At 40.8% G+C, this 20,180-nt stretch overlaps 3 protein-coding genes across 3 annotated transcripts; all 3 read right to left on the bottom strand.

Moving 5' to 3' along the window:
* Nucleotides 1–1,250: 1,250 nt before the first annotated feature.
* On the bottom strand, nt 1,251–2,551 carry LOC149751481 (uncharacterized). Its single transcript, XM_089926908.1, has 3 exons — nt 2,227–2,551; nt 1,319–1,809; nt 1,251–1,259 (listed from the first exon to the last, which is right to left on the bottom strand). Exons 1-3 carry the CDS (start codon nt 2,549–2,551, stop codon nt 1,251–1,253), a joined length of 825 nt encoding a protein of 274 aa, XP_089783034.1.
* Nucleotides 2,552–8,382: 5,831 nt separating this feature from the next.
* On the bottom strand, nt 8,383–10,675 carry LOC120112250 (1-aminocyclopropane-1-carboxylate oxidase-like). Its single transcript, XM_039131119.3, has 3 exons — nt 10,493–10,675; nt 10,125–10,360; nt 8,383–9,294 (listed from the first exon to the last, which is right to left on the bottom strand). Exons 1-3 carry the CDS (start codon nt 10,592–10,594, stop codon nt 8,712–8,714), a joined length of 921 nt encoding a protein of 306 aa, XP_038987047.2. The 5' UTR covers nt 10,595–10,675; the 3' UTR covers nt 8,383–8,711.
* Nucleotides 10,676–18,259: 7,584 nt separating this feature from the next.
* LOC149751480 (1-aminocyclopropane-1-carboxylate oxidase-like) lies at nt 18,260–19,954 on the bottom strand. Its single transcript, XM_089926978.1, has 3 exons — nt 19,743–19,954; nt 19,415–19,650; nt 18,260–19,331 (listed from the first exon to the last, which is right to left on the bottom strand). Exons 1-3 carry the CDS (start codon nt 19,944–19,946, stop codon nt 18,749–18,751), a joined length of 1,023 nt encoding a protein of 340 aa, XP_089783104.1. The 5' UTR covers nt 19,947–19,954; the 3' UTR covers nt 18,260–18,748.
* Nucleotides 19,955–20,180: the final 226 nt, after the last annotated feature.

Below are 20,180 nucleotides of genomic sequence, written 5' to 3'. Positions count from 1 at the left end.
AGCCACTACATTTGCTTTCCCCGGATGGTAACTGATAGCAGGTCATAATCCTTCAGTAGTTCTAGCCATCTTCTTTGCCTCAAATTCAGCTCCTTCTGTGTGAAGATATACTTCAAACTCTTATGATCTGTGAAAACCTTACAGTGTTCTCCATACAAGTAATGCCTCCATATCTTCAGAGCAAAAACTACCGCTGCCAACTCCAAATCATGTGTAGGATAATTCTGTTCATATGACTTTAACTGTCTAGAGGCATAAGCTATTACCTTCCCATTCTGCATCAGAACACACCCAAGTCCTTTACGAGATGCATTACTGTAGATGGTGAAGCCTTCTGTTCCAGATGGAATAGCTAGCACTGGGGCTGTCACCAGACGCTTTTTCAGCTCTTGAAAACTCTGTTCACAGTCATCTGTCCATTCAAACTTTACTTGCTTCTGAGTCAAGCGACTTAGAGGCATGGCAATACGGGAGAACCCCTCAACAAATCTTCTGTAATATCCGGCCAATCCTAAGAAGCTGCGCACTTCAGTTACATTGATAGGTCTACACCACCCAACTACCGCCTCCACTTTCATTGGATCAACAGAGACACCTTCTTTGGAGATCACAAGCCCAAGAAAAGAAATGCTATCCAACCAGAATTCACACTTTGATAGCTTAGCATACAACTTATTTTCTCTAAGAATTTGTAATACAACCCTTAGATGTTCTTCATGTTCCTGTGGGCTCTTTGAATACACCAAAATATCATCAATGAACACTACTACAAATTGATCCAGATAAGGTTTAAATATATGCGATTCATAAGATCCATAAAGGCAGCCGGTGCATTTGTCAAACCAAAAGGCATGACCAAAAATTCATAATGCCCGTATCTGGTCCTGAAAGCTGTCTTGGGTACATCCTCTGCCTTTATTTTCAATTGGTGGTAACCAGAACGAAGATCATTTTTTGAGAAAACCTGAGCCCCTTGCAGCTGATCAAACAAATCATCAATCCTTGGTAGTGGGTATTTATTCCGTACTGTCACCCTAGTTAGTTCCCGGTAGTCTATACAGAGTCAGAGGCTACCGTCTTTCTTTTTCACAAATAATACAGGAGCGCCCCAAGGAGAAACACTAGGCCTGATAAAACCTTTATCCAGTAACTCCTGTAGTTGTTCCTTTAGCTCTTTCAATTTAGCTAGAGCCATTCGATATGGAGCTTTTGATATTGGACCAATGCTAGAAATTAAGTCGATGGAGAACTCAATCTCCCTATCAGGGGGTAATTCTGGCAATTCATCTGAAAACACATCTGGAAACTCTGTCACCACCGGAATATCCTCTAACTTGGGCTCCTCTTTCTGTGTGTCCAACACAGCAGCTAAGAATCCTTCACAACCTTTTGCAAGAAGCTTCTTAGCCTGTAGAGCTGAGATTAATTTCATTTGATGAGGTGACTTGCTACCCACCAACCCAAACACTGGCTGACCAGGGATCTGAAACTTGATCGTTTTCTCAAAACAATCAACAGTAGCATGGTATGCTGCCAACCAGTCCATTCCAAGAATCAAATCAAAGTCATTCATCTCTAAGACCAACAAGTCTGCATTCATTTCCCTGTCCTCAACGCCCAAAATACAGTTCTTGCAAACTGAATTAACTAATATAACATCTTCACTTGGCGTTGAGACACAAAGATCAAATTCTAATGGCACCAGTGATATTTCAATATTCTTTCTAACAAAATTGGCCGATATGAATGAGTGGGTAGCACCAAAGTCAAATAAAACATTTGCATCATATGACATTAACCTAATCATTCCTGTACATAGTCACAAGGCACCTAATCACAATCTTTATCCATACATGCACAACATATATAACCTAACCAAATTTATGATATGCCAACAAAAGAAAATATTAGGGATGGATTTATTACCTATCACCACTTAATTAGAGGCCTTGGCATCCTGCTCTGTGAGTGCATAGACCCGCCCCTGGGTCCTAGGCCTCTGCTGCCCTCCCTCTTGCTGCTGTCCTTCCTGAGGTGCTCGGTTTATAGGGGCTCTCTGAGAAGACTGAGGTGCCTGTCGCCTCTGCGGTTCTTTTCCACTAGGACATACAACAACCTTATGCCCTTCTTGACCACAAAAAAAATATGTCCCTCCAATCCAAGTGCAACCTCGCTTAAGATGAGGTCCTCCACATCTGTAGCATCTAATGGCACCTCGGGCTTGACCTCTGTCTCTGGTGACAACTTGATTCGGTCTCTGATCCTTTGACTTGAAGGGTCTACTATTTTGGCTCGGAGAATCAGTAGATCGAAACCTTTTCTTCATATTCTTTTCTCTGGCAGCCTGGGCATTGTCAAACCCTTTTTCTATCACCAGGGCTTTGTTAACCACATCTTTATACCTAGACAGTTCAAAAGCAGCGACTTGTTGTTGAATCCGTCCCCTGAGTCCATTTTCAAATTTTCTTGCTCGGTCACTATCCTCTGATATCAAGGTTGGAGCATATCGGAATATCTCTTCAAACTTTGCTGCATACTGAGCAACTGTCATATCACCCTACTCCAGTCGGTCAAACTCCCTATATTTCTGGAATCGGATACCTTGGGGAAAATATTTCTCATGGAAAACCTTTTTAAATTCCTCCCAAATGAAGGGGGCATCACCCGGACCAAGCTTCCCTTTCTCCATTTTCCACCAGTCAGCTGCCTCACCTTGTAACATAAAGGTGGCAAAAAGGACTTTCTCCTCATCAGGGCACCTTAGAGCTTGAAAGACTTTCTCAATCTGTTTCAGCCAGCTCTCAGCCTCCATCGGGTCAGCCGTACCTTTAAATGCTGGGGGTGCATACCTCTGAAAATCCAACAGACTGACTTGGTGCTCCGGCTGAGCTGTAGTACCTTGGAACTGCTGTTGTTGATACATTGCTTGCTGCTGCTGTTGTTGTTGATACATTGCTTGCTGTTGCAGCAACTGTTGCTGCAAGAACTGTTGCTGCACCTCTACCATCCTCATCATGTCTGCTCTGGCAGCAGCTTGCTGTTGCACCATCATTTGCATCAACTGTGAAGCACTTATCGTCTCCTCAAGCTGAATACTTGGTCCTTCGGATGTCCCAATCTCCGGAGCTCCCATCTCTGGAGTACTGCCAGTAGGGTCAATAGTGTGCTCCTGCCGTGGCACATCCCGAGTCGGCGTGGCTGATGTACCTTCCTGCTGTACAGAGGGTGCCCAAGCCGTGGAGCCATCTGCAAATTAAGTCGGCTTTCGGGCACGCCCTCGTACCATATCCACCTACACAATTTTTTCCAGCATCAAGATTATAAGATTGAGGAAATTTTGCATCCTTCATATGCTAATCACACCATTTTAATATCTTACGTGTTTAGTGATTTTCCCCACTCAGGCTTACTCGAGCCTAAACCCTAGAATTCCTAAACCTTAAGCTATGATACCAAATCTGTCAAGCCCCAAACCCATCACCCAGGTCCGGCACGTAACCGGCCTCATGAGCCCTAGAGCAGTGCCCTAAAGATCATGCAAGGCATAAGATAAACAACAATTCAATAAATCCACAACTAATTAATTAATTCAAATTGACAAATCCGACATGTCCAAATAAACAATCGGTTCAATTACAAGATTTTCAAATGTTCATCAATAAAAGATAAGCTGCTTCTATCTATCTAGCAGTTTGACTCCATATCGATCTCACTTCTTGTCCCACCCGACAGATCCTACGAATCCAGTGCCTCTGAAAAAAATGTAAGTGTAGTATGAGCTTTTCCAGCCCAGTAAGAATCCCAACAGCCACACACAATAATAATAATAAAATAATCAAAGCATCAAAATAAATGTCATTTCATCATTTCAAAGGCTCAACAAACAACAAATATATATAACCATTTCATATTCATAAATCCTTTTTCACATTATGTGATCAATTCCCGTATTACTCTGATTCCCAAGTTTTCTGATTTTTCACTTCTGGCTTTGGACTAACCAAGTTCATGACCCAGTCCAAGACTGCACAAATCCCACGCATAAGCTCGTGGCAGCTATCTCACGCGTAAGCCCGTGGAGGCTATCCTACGCATAAGCTCGTAGAGGCTATCCCACGCGTAAGCCCGTGGAGGCTATCCTACGCATAAGCTCGTAGAGGCTAGCTATCCCACGCATAAGCTCGTGGCAGCTATCCTACGCATAAGCTCGTAGAGGCTATCTCATGACAAGGTTAGTCCAACCCATTTTACATGTCTAGTTTACATGTTTTAACCACATTTTACACTCATCACATATTTTCACATATTCTCAAAAATATGATAATTCTTCCCAATTTAATTATTCCAATACTTCATAATAAACAAAATGCACACCTCATATGTGTCATACAAGCTTATAAAATTAATATCAACATATTGATAAAATATATCCAACGATAAATCCAATATATGCATAAATAAAAGTGCTCAGATGTAGGGATTCTTACAGGAATTGCAGACTGACTCAAACACAGATCCAAATCACAACCTACGCGCTGGGGTGCTGAGTCCCCTGATCAAAATCTCCTCGCACCCCTGACTCTTCCCCTACAACATCAATTATAAATCACGAACTAAATTATTTAATATTAAAATATTCTGAACCATAACTTACATATACTTTGGGGTCCATTACCAGGTCCCCAATCATCTCAACCCCTCCAGATTTAGGGGCAGTCGGGGAGGCCCGACTCCCCACCTTGTACCACTGGCCTGTGCTGTTGCCAACCATGGCCGCCGCCATGCCGGCGATTGTGGTCTCGGTGAAAAGAACAAAAGGAGGGTGAATGAGAGAGAAGGGAAGAAGACCCTTCTCTCTTCACGGATGGGAGTACATCTCCCCTTCCCCATTTCTAGGCCCAAAGGCAGAAGTCGCCACCTGCCCAACCCTCAGCCACCATTGGTCGGACCATCGCCGGCCGCTGCTGTTGCTGTCACCGGCGATGGTGGCCGACCAAGAGAGGGAGAGAAGAAAAAGTTCTCCTTCTTCTTCTTCTTTCCCCAAAACCGACACTGTCCCCTCCCCCTTCCTCCATTTCTTCCACGGAAAGGCCACCGTGATGGTGGCTCGGCTTCCCCCCCACCCGACGGCAGCCACGGTGGCCCACGCTGCCGCCGTCGTCGTCACCGGTGGCCAACCGACGGGGGAAAGAGGAGGAGAGGACGGGATCATGAGGAAGAAGGCCCCGGATCCACCATCTCCCATCTTCAACCAAAGCCCTAGAACCCAACTCCGGCCATCGCATACCCCGACCAACCCCACCGCCATGAATCCCAGCCAACCCGGCGGCCGGCGGCAAGATCCAAAAAGAGAAGCCAAAATAGGGTACCCCTGTTTCGGATCCTTCTCTGACGATCTCACCGGCCAAATCTTCACCCATGCCGCCCCAAATCCAGGAAATAAAACACAAAGGATCATGCTTACCTCGGTCCGGTGGGGGTGCTCCGGCGGCCTTTCCGGCGACGAAATCGGAGAGAAAACTCGGATTTTCACGCACAGGTCCAAGATCTCTTCACCGATTTGTGGGGATCTTCTTGAAGGGAGGAAGCTTTCCGGCTTCCTCTACGGCCGGCCGGTTCTCGGCTCCGGCGCTGGATCTCCTCCGGCGATCGACCCTAGCACCGCCACCCCCCTTCACTCTTCTTCCACGATCGTAATAAGGGGGATGGGCCCGGTCTTTTCGGGCCGGCCCGTCCGCCCTTTCCTTTTTTTTTTTTTTGGCTTTTTACAAAGTGTAAGTTTTTGGACGCTATCATATCCAAAATGCTAGTATGGTAAAACTAGAAAATTATCTTATGTTAATCATGATTTGTTATTAAATTATCGCCTCATACATACTTACATATATATATATATATATATAAAATATGGATAATTGTAGTTGATGAAGAATAATTGCCATGCATTAGGTAGGCTAAAGACTTTTATTTGATTATTTCAAATAATCAATAGATACGAAGCAACCAGCCATGAGTCTCCGACTGGTAGATCGATGGGCGGACACGATAGATTATTGGTGGCTCCCCATCGTTCATTATCCATTTTTTTTCTTTTAATATAACCAAAACAAAAATCATACTCGAAGGATATCCCTCAACATTGTTTGTAAAATCTCTATTATGCAAGAATAAACATACAAATATGGTATATAAAACTTATCCATGTGATGTTAATATCACAAACGACTATCATCCAAGTACTAAACACGCAATAAGGTTAAAAGAATGCTCTGATACCACAACATGAAAACTATCTTAAGTAAAATAATTTTATGCAGCGACAATATTGGTGGTGCATATCTCCAGCCATAATTGTTCAAGTATTAAATTAAAACATATCCACAATAAAATTTTAAGAAGGAGCTTTCTAACCTATGCTTCTCTAAAAGCCAAAAAAATTGATAGAATATCATAGGCTCAAAAATAGACTAGGCAAGAAATTCTTATCAGACGATTAAAACCTCGCCAGTTTTTTTATTAAAAAAACTATCTATAAGCATAACTAGAGATAGTAGGTAATTATCGATCACTCAAAGTTATCTGATACATGTGGGCTATATAGAGACGTGCTCAGCATCCCTTCCACTGATTCTATTGCTATTTTCTTGCATAAGTTTATAGTGTTAATGATTTAGTTGCAAAACTAAAGTTTTGCATTATAATGGCGTGTACTTTGTTGTCTGGATAGTTTCAACATGAGAAAAATACGGTTGTGCAGCTCTTTTTTCTCTATCATATGACTAATTTAAGGATTTCTTGGACAGCGACAAATAGCCATTTCAACCAAGATAAAATGTCCAGAATTACTATAAAATACTATGTTAAAACTGGTGTGAGAAGTTTTGGTCCTCCCAAGCTCAAAATATTGTACAAGTCCTAGAATTTGATGGCCCACGAGAAAGATTTGTGTGGTCACTTCCTGTTTCTCCCCACGCACATCCCCATTTTGAACAATGCCATCTTTTGGACGGGGTGAATTTTGGAAGCAATTGACATGAGAAAAAAGTGGATGGCTGACATCCTCGACATGTCCACGTGGTCCGTCTGTGAGGTAGGATCGTCGTCCCTACGTCCTGTTTAACTAGGAGTGTAAATAAATCAGATTGAGTAGAGTCCAGAGTGACTCCGATCTAATCCAATCCGATTTTTTGTTCGAGTTTTAATTTTGGACCTAGATTCGACCCGGTTGAAGATCGTATTAGGTCGGGTCGAATCCGAGTCGGATCTGAGTCGGATTCGGATTCGAATCGGATCCATTTTTTGTACTTTTTTTTTTTGCTAATACGGGTGGATCATACCTGACGGGTATGGATACACCCAATAAAGTCAAAAAATAGGATACATCGGAGTACCAAAGGCAGCTCCTCATCTACAGTCCACAAAGTGCCTCCGGAAGGACTAGCTACATACGCAGCAACCCAATCCGCCGCACCATTGGCTTCACGGTAAATATGCTTGGCCTGAAAGGCCCCTCTATCCCTCACCATAGCCCAAATATCCCGGAGTAAAGGATGGTCGCTACCGTCACCCCTAGGTCCCCCCTGGATCCAACTGATAACGGTAGCAGAATCACCCTCCAGGATGATAGATCTGGCCTGTAACACACACCGGGCATGACAAAAGCCCGCCTAGGCAGCTCTCAGCTCCGCACTCGGTACCGAGGTGTCAAATAGCTGACTACTCCCAGCAGCCACAACCCTAGCAGACGGGTCCCGAATAACGAAACCCGCGCCTCCCCTAGTGCCACCATCCAAGACTGACCCATCAAAGTTGACCTTGAGGAAACTCGGAGGTGGGGGCTTCCAGGTGAAAAACACCGTGCGGAAAGCTGCCGAAGCAGAGTGGGAGCTCCAGATGTCCCGAGCTGTTAAGGTCCCTCCAACGGGGGTGATGTGACACAGCTCTGCTGCCTGACAGCGAGCACTCTCGACCACAAATCTTGGCGACATATGTCGTTCGCCGAATGTACGAGCGTTCCTGGCCAACCAGATCTGGTAGGCGGTACAGCTCGCTCGAACCAACACCTGACTAAGCGTCGGGGACTCCGAGCCTGGACGCATGGACTGTAAGAACTGGTCCCTACAGCTCCAAACCAACTGTGGGACTCCTGCCAGGCGCCAAGTATCTCTCGCCCATGTGCACCGAAACAGGACATGGTCTACCATCTCGACCGCACCACACAGCCCACACTCCAATGGGATCCTCACTCCTCGTCCACCAAGTACAGCTCTCGCAGGGAGCCGGTCCCAAATCATCTTCCAGAGGAACAACGCAACCCTCGGGAGGAGGCCCAATCGCCAAATCCAGGCGCATTCCAAATATTCCAAACCAATCGAGTCCAAATTCAAGCATCCATATATATTGAGAGATGAACAATCAAAGACGAGACAAATATATTCTAGTAGACAACAGAATTAAGGAACTCACTCGACACCACAAACTTTCAGTTTTGTATTCAATAGACACTACAAGCACTGACTCAACGGCACACTCAATATACCATATGTGCTATTGCCTGATGCAGGCAAGCATCTCTAGCAAACAACACACCCAAACTACACGACGCAACTTCCACCCTTGCATAGGCTGAACAAACTACTCATATGACTTTATCCCTTATCAGAAAAGCTAGGAGGTCACACTCTTATTCACTTCTATCTTCGTCTCTTCCTTCACATAGCTGCTACTGCTTCAAACCTTGGCTCCTTGGGAAGGAACTTCTGCTTGACATACACATCCATGTAATCCCCAAAAACAAACTTAGGATACAAAGCATCAGCCTCTTCTTTGGTGGCTGCTGGAGCTATGGAGGCCTTGAGGGAAGGATTATAGAAGGAGGCAATGGAGCGGCGGTTACCATTGCTGGTGGCGAGCACGCGGTGCCACACGCTCTTGTATCGCCCATTGCTGAGCACCTCTATCTGATCTCCGGTGTTGATCACAATGGCATTGGCAATAGGCTGAACGTCAATCCACTCGCCATCTTTAAGGATCTGGAGGCCGCCAACTTGATCGTCTTGGAAGAGGAGGATGACACCACCGGCGTCGGTGTGAGCACGGAGGCCATTCACAAGGTCCAAGCGTGGGCATGGTGGGTAGTGGCTCACCTTGGTCCCAAAGAAGGGCTCATGCACGCCATTGCCAGAGAACAAACTCTTTATGTGGCCCTTCTCCAAGCTCAAGTTCTCATCCATTACTTCCATCACCTTTTCAGCTAGCTTTTTGAGCTCTCTCCTGTATTCCTTCATGGTTTCCCTGAAAGTGTGAACAGAAAAAAAAGAACATCATCCCCATGTAGGAGTTGTTAAAGAGAAAGACTATGTTTTTTGAGCAAGTTTAGCTAGCATATTATGTAGACACTCTGCATTTGTAGGACAATTTTATCATTTAGCAAAACTGCATAGTTTTACTTGTTTTTTTTTTTTTTGTTTTCCTGACGTGAAATTCTAGAACCACTATATATGCATGCAGTAATAAGCAGAATCTAAAGGGGAAGATAATAAGCATTCATATTTTCTGTATGATAAAACCATATGACAAGTTTCTATGATTCTTTTTTCTCCCGAATAGCTCGCAGTAATATATGGCCCTTACAGTTGAGTTATTATACTTATATTTATAGTCATACGTAGATTATGTACCATCTACCTCCATTACTTTCTTTTCATATTTCTGTATTTTAATCCCTATGATTTTATGTTTAGAAATTCCTGAACAAAAATCCAAGAAGAAATATTCACGATCTCTTCATAAGAATTATCATTTATCATTGAAACTGAGAGTAATATTAGGTGGTCGATATTATAAATAAACTATCATCGTACTAGTGGATTAAATAGGTTGGTAAAATCTGAAAGTCAAATTTTGTAGTAAAACGTAGTCAAGTCTTGCTATAATGGGGTTAGCAGAATCTTTAGTACCTGATTCACCAAATCAACACAAAATCCAGTTTCCTTTGGAGTAATAACAAAAAGAGAGAAAAATGCATGGTATACGCTCATGAAGGTGGCAATATAATAGTTATATATCTCTTCTTATATGATTCACGCATAACCTCTAATCAAGGTAGAGAATGGAAGGCTTACTTGAACTCAGGGGGGTTGGATGGCCATTCATTTTGATCCTGGAGGAAAAACACATCCTCCCAATCCACATCATCCAACCGCTTGATTGCACCCTCCTCAACTTCCTGGTCCTCCAATTTGTTCAACAATTGGACAGGGCTGGATTTCTTGAAGCCTTCTTCTCTCAGCTTGTAGCATTCAGAGCTCACCTTCTTAACTCGTTCGAGAAGCTCCACTGGAATCCCATGGTTCACCAGCTAAAAGCGATAACAAGATCGAATGGATGGAAGTTGGCATTTAGCTCATTAATTAGACAATACAAGAGAAAGAAAAAAGAAATAATAAGAAAGTATCCATAGCCTGTGGACTCGTAAGTACTGTCAGCTAACCTGAAAGAATCCCCATTCTTCGCATCCATTGGCGATCTGAGCCATAGTTTGGGCCCTTTCCTTGCCATCCAGCTTTGAGAAGTCGATGACTGGAATCGCCATACCTAACAGCAAATGTAGTTCTAGAGAGAGCTTAGCTTTAGGACAAGCTCTGAAAGTGTTTCTGCTGCAGCGGTTGACTGGAACTGGAGGCAAGGGTGTCCTTTTTATAGTCCAACAGATTAGATGTCAACATCTTGTTTGATCTCAGGTATATCTGAATCAATAAGAACAGTTATCTGCTAAGATATAAAAATCGAAGGTGAGTGCAGCCATGGCTGGCCACAGCTCAAGTTTTTCCATCAGGGGAAATCTTTATCAATGTATTTAGTCTAGGAAACAGATACAAGTGAAGCTCTCTGACCTAGTAATTAAGATGATTATTAATCAAATTGGTCAGGTGATCCAGGTTACTGGATTTAAGGACCCAGTGGAAGGGTGATGGCTAAGGGTGCAAATGGGAGGATAGGACCAGTTGGGTCTTAACACGATATGAAGTGACGCAAATCTTTTCTTGAGAGAGTTGTTGATTATGAAATGTTGTAAATCAAATTGGTTTCAGTTTCATTGTTAAAAAAAAAAATTATCTATTAAAAAAAAGATGATGGGATATTGTATATATGTACTTAGTTTCACAACCATAGGTGAAGACTCCATGTTGAGTCGGCAAACAGGGAATACATTGAATGAACTTCGATACTTGGAGCATATCATATCATCCATCACGCTATTCTCTGAGATCAAATAATCTTCTCTGTGATCATTCGCGTCATACATATTCTTGTATCTTAGGCAAAATTGTGAAGCAATGTCTAAGGGCATGAATCTTGAAGGCTCGGCATACGGTATTGCCAACAAATTCCAACTTTTCTTACTCATTTCCTATTATCTTTGTTGTGAATTGTTGTATTTTGAGGTGTCATCACATATTTTGGCATTTTAAAAATCAGGAGAATGACAGCATGATGGTATGACTCTTATAATAATGCGTAAATAAAATTTAAGATGATGATGAAAGATTACTTAGTCAATCATTAGGAAATCTCTAGATTCAGCCCACGGTATTGGGCATCTCTCCGACAAGTCAAAACTGCAAGCAAGGGATCAAAAAGTGGTTTTCCCTTGTGACAAACTATCTCAAGCAAAATAATTTCATGCAGCAATAATATTGGTAATGCGTACCTCCAGCCATAATTATTTAAATATTTGATTAGAGTCTATCTATAAGAAAACATTAAGAAGGAGTCTTCGAACCTATTCCTCCGTAAAAACCATATAACAGATGGAATATCGCAGGCTCAAAAATAAGATAGGCTAGGAACCCTTATCAAATAACCAAAACCTCATTAGTTTTCTTCAATCAAGAAAACTACTTTAGGCATAACTAAAGATAGTGAGTAGTTACCTACCACCTAAAGTTATCCAACAACTAAACCATGTATATAGACTATATAGAGATGTGTCCAACATTCTCTCACTTGGCCCACATGATGTAGTTAGACAATCCTCATAAGTGATAGTTAACACAATAGTATTGCCACAATTACTTTATTGTCACTCAACTAATCAACTAGTATGTAACTATTGCCCAAATAGAAATTCTCTATACACGAATCATGATGGTCTTACTCTCTAGGCGAGCATTTCCTTCCATGAATTACAATGTATGATACTTTCTAATTGAGTACCTCATAATACTTTATGAATGATCTCTTATAAATCATTTAAGGTCCAACTTTATTGATCTAAATGGATCATGATCTCGTATTTAACAAATTACTTAATGTGTACAATAGACATCATGTCATTAGTTAACCAAATATGTTTATAATTATACATAACAGTCAGAGAATTATAAGCAATAAATTAAAATGAGCCAAAAGGTCTTATATGAAATACATGATCACTTAACAACTTTGCCGACAAATCTTTAGTCATAGGATCAGCAACCATGAACTCAGTATTTATGTGTTTAATAGCCACTTCTTGCTTTTCAACATTTTCTCTAACAACCAAATACTTTGTGTCGATATGCTTACTTTAGCTTCCATTTTCATTATTTTTAGAGAAGAAAACTACAGCCTAATTATCGCAGAAAATTCTCAATGGCCTAGTAATAGAATCGACAACCTTTAGTCCAGATATAAAATTCTTCAACCATAGTGCATGTGATATAGCTTCATAGCATGCGATAAATTCTGTCTTCACAGTGGATGATGCAATAATAGTTTGATTTGTGCTTCTCTAAGATATAACACCTTCAGCAAGAAGAAAGATGTATTATGAAGTAGACTTTTTTGTATCTATGTATCCAGCAAAATCCGAATTTGACTATTCAATCACTTCCAGATGTGTGCAAACTTGAAGTCCTTAGTTCCTTGTAAGTACCTTATAACCCTTTTGGCTGCTTTTCAATACTCTATATCTAGGTTACTTTTGTATCTACCTAACATTTCTATTGCATTTCTAGTATCAGATCTAGTGCAGACCTGCACATACATGAGACTCGCTACTGCAAAACTATAAGGGATGTTTTTTATCTATTCTCGTTCCAATATATTTTGGGGACATTGATTCAAATTGAATTTGTCCCTTTTGATAATGGTCCTGCAATAGATGAGCAATCCTTTAACTTAAACCTTTCTAGAACTTTTTTAATGTAAGCTTTTTGAGATAGTCCTAAGGTTCTTTTGACTCTACATTTTTGAATCTCTATACTAATGACATAAGAGGATTCACCCATATTCTTTATTTGAAAGTTCTAGATAAGAAATTATTTGGTCTCATGCAATAAGCCCAAGTTATTACTTGCAAATAAAATATCATCTACATATAAAACTAAGAAAATATATTTTCTCCCACTATATTAAGGTATGTACATTGATTAACAATGTTTTCTATGAAACCATATGAAGAAACAATGTTATGAAACTTTATATACCATTAACAAAAAGCCTGTTTTAATCCATATATAGAATTCTTTAGTTTGCAAACTAAGTAACTACCCTTCTCACTATAAAAATCTTCAGGTTGATACATGTATGCCTCTTCTTCAAGATCCCCATTTAAAAATATTGTTTTCACGTCCATTTGATGTAGTTCTAAATCAAAATGAGCTACTATTGCCATGATAATTCTAAATGAATCCTTCTTTGAAATTGGAGAGAAAGTTTCATGATAACCAATGCCTTCTTTTTAAGTGAAACTCTTAGCTACAAGTTGAGCCTTATATTGTTTAATATTACAAGATGAGTCTCGTTTGGTCTTGTTGAATTATTTATATCCAATGACTGATGCTCTTTCTAGTAATTCAATATAATCTCGGACTTTGTTTTTAGCCATGGATTCTATATCTTCCTTCATAGCATCATGCTAAAGTGTGGAAATTTCTCCACTAATGGTTTGTGAAAATAAATTCGGATCATCTTTAGATCCAACATCATAGCCAAACTCTTGAAGATATACAATATAATCACTAGAAATTGCTAGTCTTCTAATTTTTGAGGATCTCCTTACTTCCATTGTTTCATGCATATCTTGAATAGTGGTTTCCATATTACTAATTCTTTCATAAGGTGGCTCCTCCTGATATGATTGTTGTTGAATTGGTTGCTATTCAATAAAAATCAGAGTATTACTTGGAAAATCTACCAACTCTTGTGTATTTCAGGGTACCATAAGTGGTTCCCTTATTTCCTTAAATTTCACCCAACAAGGAAATTTAATCCCATTAAATTCATGATCCTCAAGAAATTTTGCATTTCTAGCCTCAACAATTCTTTGAGTATGCGAGAGATGATAAAACCTATATTCTTGGAATTAACTACATAGCCAATAAAAAACTATTTATTATCCTAGCATCCGATTCTTTTAGGTGTGAATTATAAACTCTCATTTCAGCTAGACAACCCCATGTGTGTAAATATCTTAAACTTGCTTTTTATCTATTCCATATTTCAAAGGTGTTTTAGAAGCATCCTAGATGGAATCCTGTTTAAGATACATATACACAACGATTTTTAAGGCTTCACTCGATAAATATAAAGGTAAACTTGAATTAATTATGATGCTCCTAACTATGTACATAAGCGTGCTGCTCCTTTCAGCCACACCATTTTGTTGTGTTGTACCGGGCATTGAGTATTGGGCAGTAATATCCTTTTTTTCAAGGAACTTTGCAAATGGACCCGACACTTGTCCTTTTTCTATGTAACTTTCATAATATTCTCCATCCTTGTCTAATTTTACAGTTTTTATTTTTTTTTCCTTTTGTTTCTCCACCTTTGCTTCAAAATTTTAAAGGCATCAAGTGCTTTTGCTTTATCAATTCAGAGATAGAGATACATATATCTTGAATGGGCATTAATAAATAAAATAAAATATTTCTGACCATTTAGATGTGGGGTAAGAAATGATCCATAGATATATGTGTGTATGATCTCTAGAAGCTCACTACTTCTTTTGGCAGCCAAAATGGTCTTGTTGGTCTACCTTTCATTTATGCAGTCTACACAAGTACCAAAGTCTATAATGTTAAGAGCCTTTCAAACTCCATCATCTACTAACTTTTTAATTCTCTCTATGGAGATATATCCCAATCTCTTGTGCCAAAGTTTAGAGAAGCATTAATTCATTAATAATACCATATTTAATGCCAACTTCATTCTCATGCAGGGTTAAAAGACTAAACTGATCATAAGTGGGGTCTAATAAAAAAATTTAAATAAATTATCAATTAAAATTCCAAAACCAACAATTTTCTTATCTTTCAAAAGATTCACAACTGAACCATGAAAATTAAATTGAATTTAAATCCAATACAAATCAAGCTTGAAGTAGAAACCAAATTTCTTGAAAATGATGGAACATAAAAGGTGTTTTAAGGTCTAATTGAAAATCAGTTTTTAAAACTAATCTATAAGTCTCCACTGTTTTCACATGTGAACGCATCTAGCTTTCTGAATAGATATCTTATTCACTTTCCACTAGTTTTCTTAGGTTTAGAAAATTCTGCACATTATTAGAAATATAACTTGTAGTAGCTTTTATTAGGAGTTTAATAAAACAAGATTCATAACACACAAATGTACGACTATGATCTAAATGCTAAACAATAAGGCTAAAAGGATGCTCTGATACCACAACGTGAGAGACTCTCAAGTAAAATAATTTCATGCAGCGATAATTTTAGTGATGCATACCTCTAGTCATAATTATTCAAGTATTTGATTAGAACCTATTCATGAGAAAACTTTAAGAAGAATGAGTCTTCTAACCTATGCCTCCGTAAAAGCCATAAAATTATAGAATGTCATAGGCTCAAAAACAGGCTAGGTTAGAAATTCTTATCAGATGATCAAAACTTCATCAGTTTTCTTCCATTAAAAAAAACTATCTTCAAATATAACCAGAGATAATAGGTAATTACCTATCACTCAAAGTTATCCGAAAACTAAACTATATATGTGGGCTATGTAGAGACGTGCCCAACATCTTCCTTGCATAACTTTATAGTGTTAAATGATTTAGTTGCAAAACTAAAGTTTTGCATTATAATGGCGTGTACTTTGTTGTTTGGATAGCTTCAGTATGGGAAAAATACGGTTGTGCAGCTCTTTTTTCTCTGTCATATATATAATGTCTAGAATTACTATAATAATGCTATGTTAAAACTGGTGTCCAGAAGCAAGATATAATCTCCAGAATTAATATAATAATGCTATGTTAAAACTGGTGTGAGAAGTTTTGGTCCCCCCAAGCTCAAAATATTGCACAAGTCCTAGAACTTGTTGGCCCACGAGAAAGATTTGTGTGGTCGCTTCCTGTTTCTCCCCACACACATCCCCACTTTGAACAATGCCATCTTTTGGACGGGGTAAATTTAGGAAGCAATTGACATGAGAAAAAAGTGGGCGGCCGGCATCCCCGACATGTGAGGTAGGATCGTCGTCCCCACCTCCTCTTCAACTCGGATGTGATTTCTTAGTTTTTCTTGTGTAATATTTATATTTTTGATGCTATATAAAAGTGGGATAAAAACAGATATTTGTAATTAAAATAGGTTAAAATCGGATTACAGATCTGATACTAACATATCCATATGCATATTTATTTTATTTAACGAATACAGATACGAATACCGATGTTAGTCGGATGCAAAAATTTATATCCATATATATCTGTTTTAAACAGATGCAGATACAAATCAGATATCCAGAGGCCCCAACATATTGAAGCTATGTGATGATGTGGTTTAGGCATCATAACTAAGCTTACTCAACCAAAAGCAAAAAGAAGAATTGGAGCTTGAAGATTCTTCAATCTTTACATTTTTTGTCACTTAATTGGGATCTCCTGAATTTATGTTGTTCTTGTGAGGCCCAATAGTCCCACATCGGAAAGACTCGTTCCAGAGCCTGGGCATATGAGGCGGGTGTCTCCAAATCCTGCAGACGCGTTTTGGGAGGAAAACAAAACCGGGGAGGGGTGAAGGACGCTTGCGTGAAGCCCCAGAACCGGACAATATCTGGCAGGGGAGCCCCGTGTTCCCCCCTCATGTGGCCCCCACGTGAGCACTAGGTGCCTCACGTGCCTCGCAGAGGCGGGGGCGTGACATTTGGTATCAGAGCCGAGGACGGCTCTTGTCCGATGGTGGGAAGGGTGTGAGGCCCAATAGTCCCACATCGGAAAGACTCGTTCCAGAGCCTGGGCATATGAGGCGGGTGTCTCCAAATCCTGCAGACGCATTTTGGGAAGAAAACAAAACCGGGGAGGGGTGAAGGACGTTTGCGTGAAGCCCCAGAACCGGACAATATCTGGCAGGGGAGCCCCGTGTTCCCCCCTCATGTGGCCCCCACGTGGGCACTAGGTGCCTCACGTGCCTCGCGGAGGCGGGGGCGTGACAGTTCTGATGGTTTATCTTTCCCAAGTGTTGCAATCACTGTGACATTGTGCTCATCCTTCATTTGAGAATGAATCGCAGCATTGGGAATTACCCTCTACACTCCCTTATTCAACTAATTTTTGAGTATTTAATTTCCAAACGGTTCTGAAACGCTGACATAATGAGCGTAGTTTCCTCAGATCAAGTCCATGCATTCCAAATTCGAGTAGCCCTGCAACTTCCTACACCGACTTTTTTTTTCCCTCTCGCGAGTTTAGCTTTGCGACTTCGTATCCATTGGATCACCAAAATTAAAAAATATTTAAGAATCCAATCTATAGTGTGTTAGTACCACATGTTACAAAGTTTCAGCCCAAGGAGCCAAGGTTTGAAGCTGTGGCAACCATGTGAAGGCAAAGCAGAAGCTAGAAATGAACATGAGAAACAAGGTTACATGGATTTAGTTTTTGTTTCAACCTATGTAAGTGGGAATGCTGAGTCCTACAATGAACGGTCCTGTGTTGGAGATAATTCTTTTACCATCTAAGTTTGAGGCTATAAATAGTTCTTTCTGCATTAGAGATAAATTCTTTCTTTCTTTTTGATTGCATTCTTTTCTCTCTCTCTTTTTTTTTAAAAAAAAAAGAAATGGGATTGGATTCACTTTCCTCGCTCCTAATTTCTTGCTACAGAAAGATAGATGATAATTTAACACCTCTTAGAGTCTTCTTGCTTGGTTAATGCAATCCAAAGATTCCAAAGGCTAGGGTACCCAGACTAGAAGAATGAAGATAGCAATCAAAGACAAGACAACGCAATGTGACATGGTAAAAAGAGTCCATCTTTAATGCAGAAAGAATTATTTATAGCCTCACACATTGATGGTAAAAAGAATTACATGGTAAAATAAGTTACAGCAGTCACAACTGAATTAGCCCATGATCTCAAGAGTACAAACTACAAATTAAGTGAACACTGACTCAACAACACCTACAAACTATAAATTAAGTGAACACTGACTGAACAACACCACCAAATTTTATGACCCGTCCGTCCAGTACCATGTTACAAACAATCAACTCTTGCAAATTAATTAACCAACACAGGACCACTCATTGTAGGACGTCTCAACATTCTGACTTACACTGGTTGAAACAAAAACTAAATCTATGTAACCTTATTTTAGGGTGCAATCATACCAGCACTAATGCACCATAAGAACCCCCTGGGAAGTCCTCGTCTTGCATTCATTTTATTCTTCTTCATTAAAAAAAAAAAAAGAATCCATGTAACCTTGTTTCTCGTTTTCATCATTTCTAGCTTCAGTTTTGCCTTCAAATGGCTGCGACCGCTTCAAACCTAGGCTCCTTGGGCTGAAACTTCTGCTTGACATACACATCCATGTAGTCCCCGAAGACAAACTTGGGGTACAAAGGTTGAGCCACTTCTCCGGGGGTTGCTGGAGCTATCGTGGCCTTGGGGGAGGGGTTGTAGAAGGACGCAATGGAGCGGCGGTTGCCATTGCTGGTGGCGAGCACACGGTGCCACACGCTTTTGTATCGCCCATTGCTGAGCACCTCTATCTGATCTCCGGTGTTGATCACGATGGCATTGGCTACAGGCTGGACGTCGATCCACTGGCCATCTTTAAGCATCTGGAGTCCACCTACATGATCGTCTTGGAAGAGCAGGATGACGCCGCCGGCGTCGGTGTGGGCACGAAGGCCTTGAACGAGGTCTAGGCGAGGGCATGGCGGGTAGTGGCTCACCTTGGTCCCGAAGAAGGGCTCGTGTTCGCCATTGCCGGAGAAAGCATTCTTTATGCAGCCCTTCTGTAAACCCAAGTTTTCATCCATTATTTCCATTAGTTTCTCCGCCAGCTTCTTGAGCTCTCTCCTGTATTCCTTCATGGTTTCCCTGCAAGTTAAGGAAGAGAAGGGTTTTAATGAAGCAACCGTATATGTCTTCGGTTGACCTGGCCGGGAAGTGTAGGATCTTACTTGAACTCTGGGGGGTTGGATGGCCATTCATTGTCGTCTTGGAGAACAAACACATCCTCCCAATCCACGTCGTCCAACCGCTGAACGTTACTGTTCTCGCCTTCTTTATCCTCCAATTTGTTCAACAACTGGACAGGGTTGGATTTCTTGAAGGCTTCAGCTCTCAGTTTGTAGCATTCAGAGCTGACCTTCTTCACGCGCTCCAGAAGCTCCACCGGAATCCCATGGTTCACCAGCTGACAACAGCAACAACAAGATCGTTGAGAATAAATGACAACATTTAATATGTTCATGGCCTAAATGGGTTGCGGCAGTGTTACTGACTGACCTGAAAGAATCCCCACTCTTCGCATCCATTGGCGATCTTAGCCAAAGTTTCGGCCCTTTCCTTGCCATCCAACTTCGAGAAGTCGATGACCGGAATTGCCATGTCTAATAGCAAAGGTAGTTCTAGAGAGGGAAGATGAGAACTCAGAAGCTTTATGGCAAGTTTCGGAAGTCTCTCTTCTGCTGTGAGTGGAATTGGTGGCATGGTTGGCCTTTTATAATGCACCGTCTCGGTGTATTTAGACAAGAAAACAGGAAGGATAGTAATTAATGACATTAATCACATTAATCAGGTGTTGGTGGCTAAGCTTGGTCCAAAGGTCATCTTGGGTGACAGCTTTGTCCGCAGCCTTCTTTCCATTGACTGGGATACGCAAGAGCCTTCTTTTCAACTTCCAAGCTAATTAAGTTTGACCTGAATGATCTTAAATTCTATGTA

Source organism: Phoenix dactylifera, chromosome 13, assembly GCF_051530095.1.
Source record: "Phoenix dactylifera cultivar Ajwa chromosome 13, Ajwa_hap1_PhDact_Kaust_v1.1, whole genome shotgun sequence".
NCBI lineage: Eukaryota > Viridiplantae > Streptophyta > Magnoliopsida > Arecales > Arecaceae > Phoenix > Phoenix dactylifera.
Note: the sequence above shows the minus strand (reverse complement) of the source record. Positions and strands in the feature narration are given on the sequence as shown.

Excerpts from the sequence above, each read along its gene's own strand:
- LOC120112250 (XM_039131119.3), bottom strand. The coding sequence starts at position 10,594 with ATGGCGATTCCAGTCATCGACTTCTCAAAGCTGGATGGCAAGGAAAGG. Across the intron at positions 10,361-10,492 it reads AAGAATGGGGATTCTTTCAG|CTGGTGAACCATGGGATTCC; the intron begins GTTAGCTGACAG and ends TATCGCTTTTAG. Across the intron at positions 9,295-10,124 it reads TCCAACCCCCCTGAGTTCAA|GGAAACCATGAAGGAATACA; the intron begins GTAAGCCTTCCA and ends TCACACTTTCAG.
- LOC149751480 (XM_089926978.1), bottom strand. The coding sequence starts at position 19,946 with ATGCCACCAATTCCACTCACAGCAGAAGAGAGACTTCCGAAACTTGCC. Across the intron at positions 19,651-19,742 it reads AAGAGTGGGGATTCTTTCAG|CTGGTGAACCATGGGATTCC; the intron begins GTCAGTCAGTAA and ends TGCTGTTGTCAG. Across the intron at positions 19,332-19,414 it reads TCCAACCCCCCAGAGTTCAA|GGAAACCATGAAGGAATACA; the intron begins GTAAGATCCTAC and ends CTTAACTTGCAG.
- LOC149751481 (XM_089926908.1), bottom strand. The coding sequence starts at position 2,551 with ATGACAGTTGCTCAGTATGCAGCAAAGTTTGAAGAGATATTCCGATAT. Across the intron at positions 1,810-2,226 it reads AGTTGTCACCAGAGACAGAG|GAATGATTAGGTTAATGTCA; the intron begins GTCAAGCCCGAG and ends GACTATGTACAG.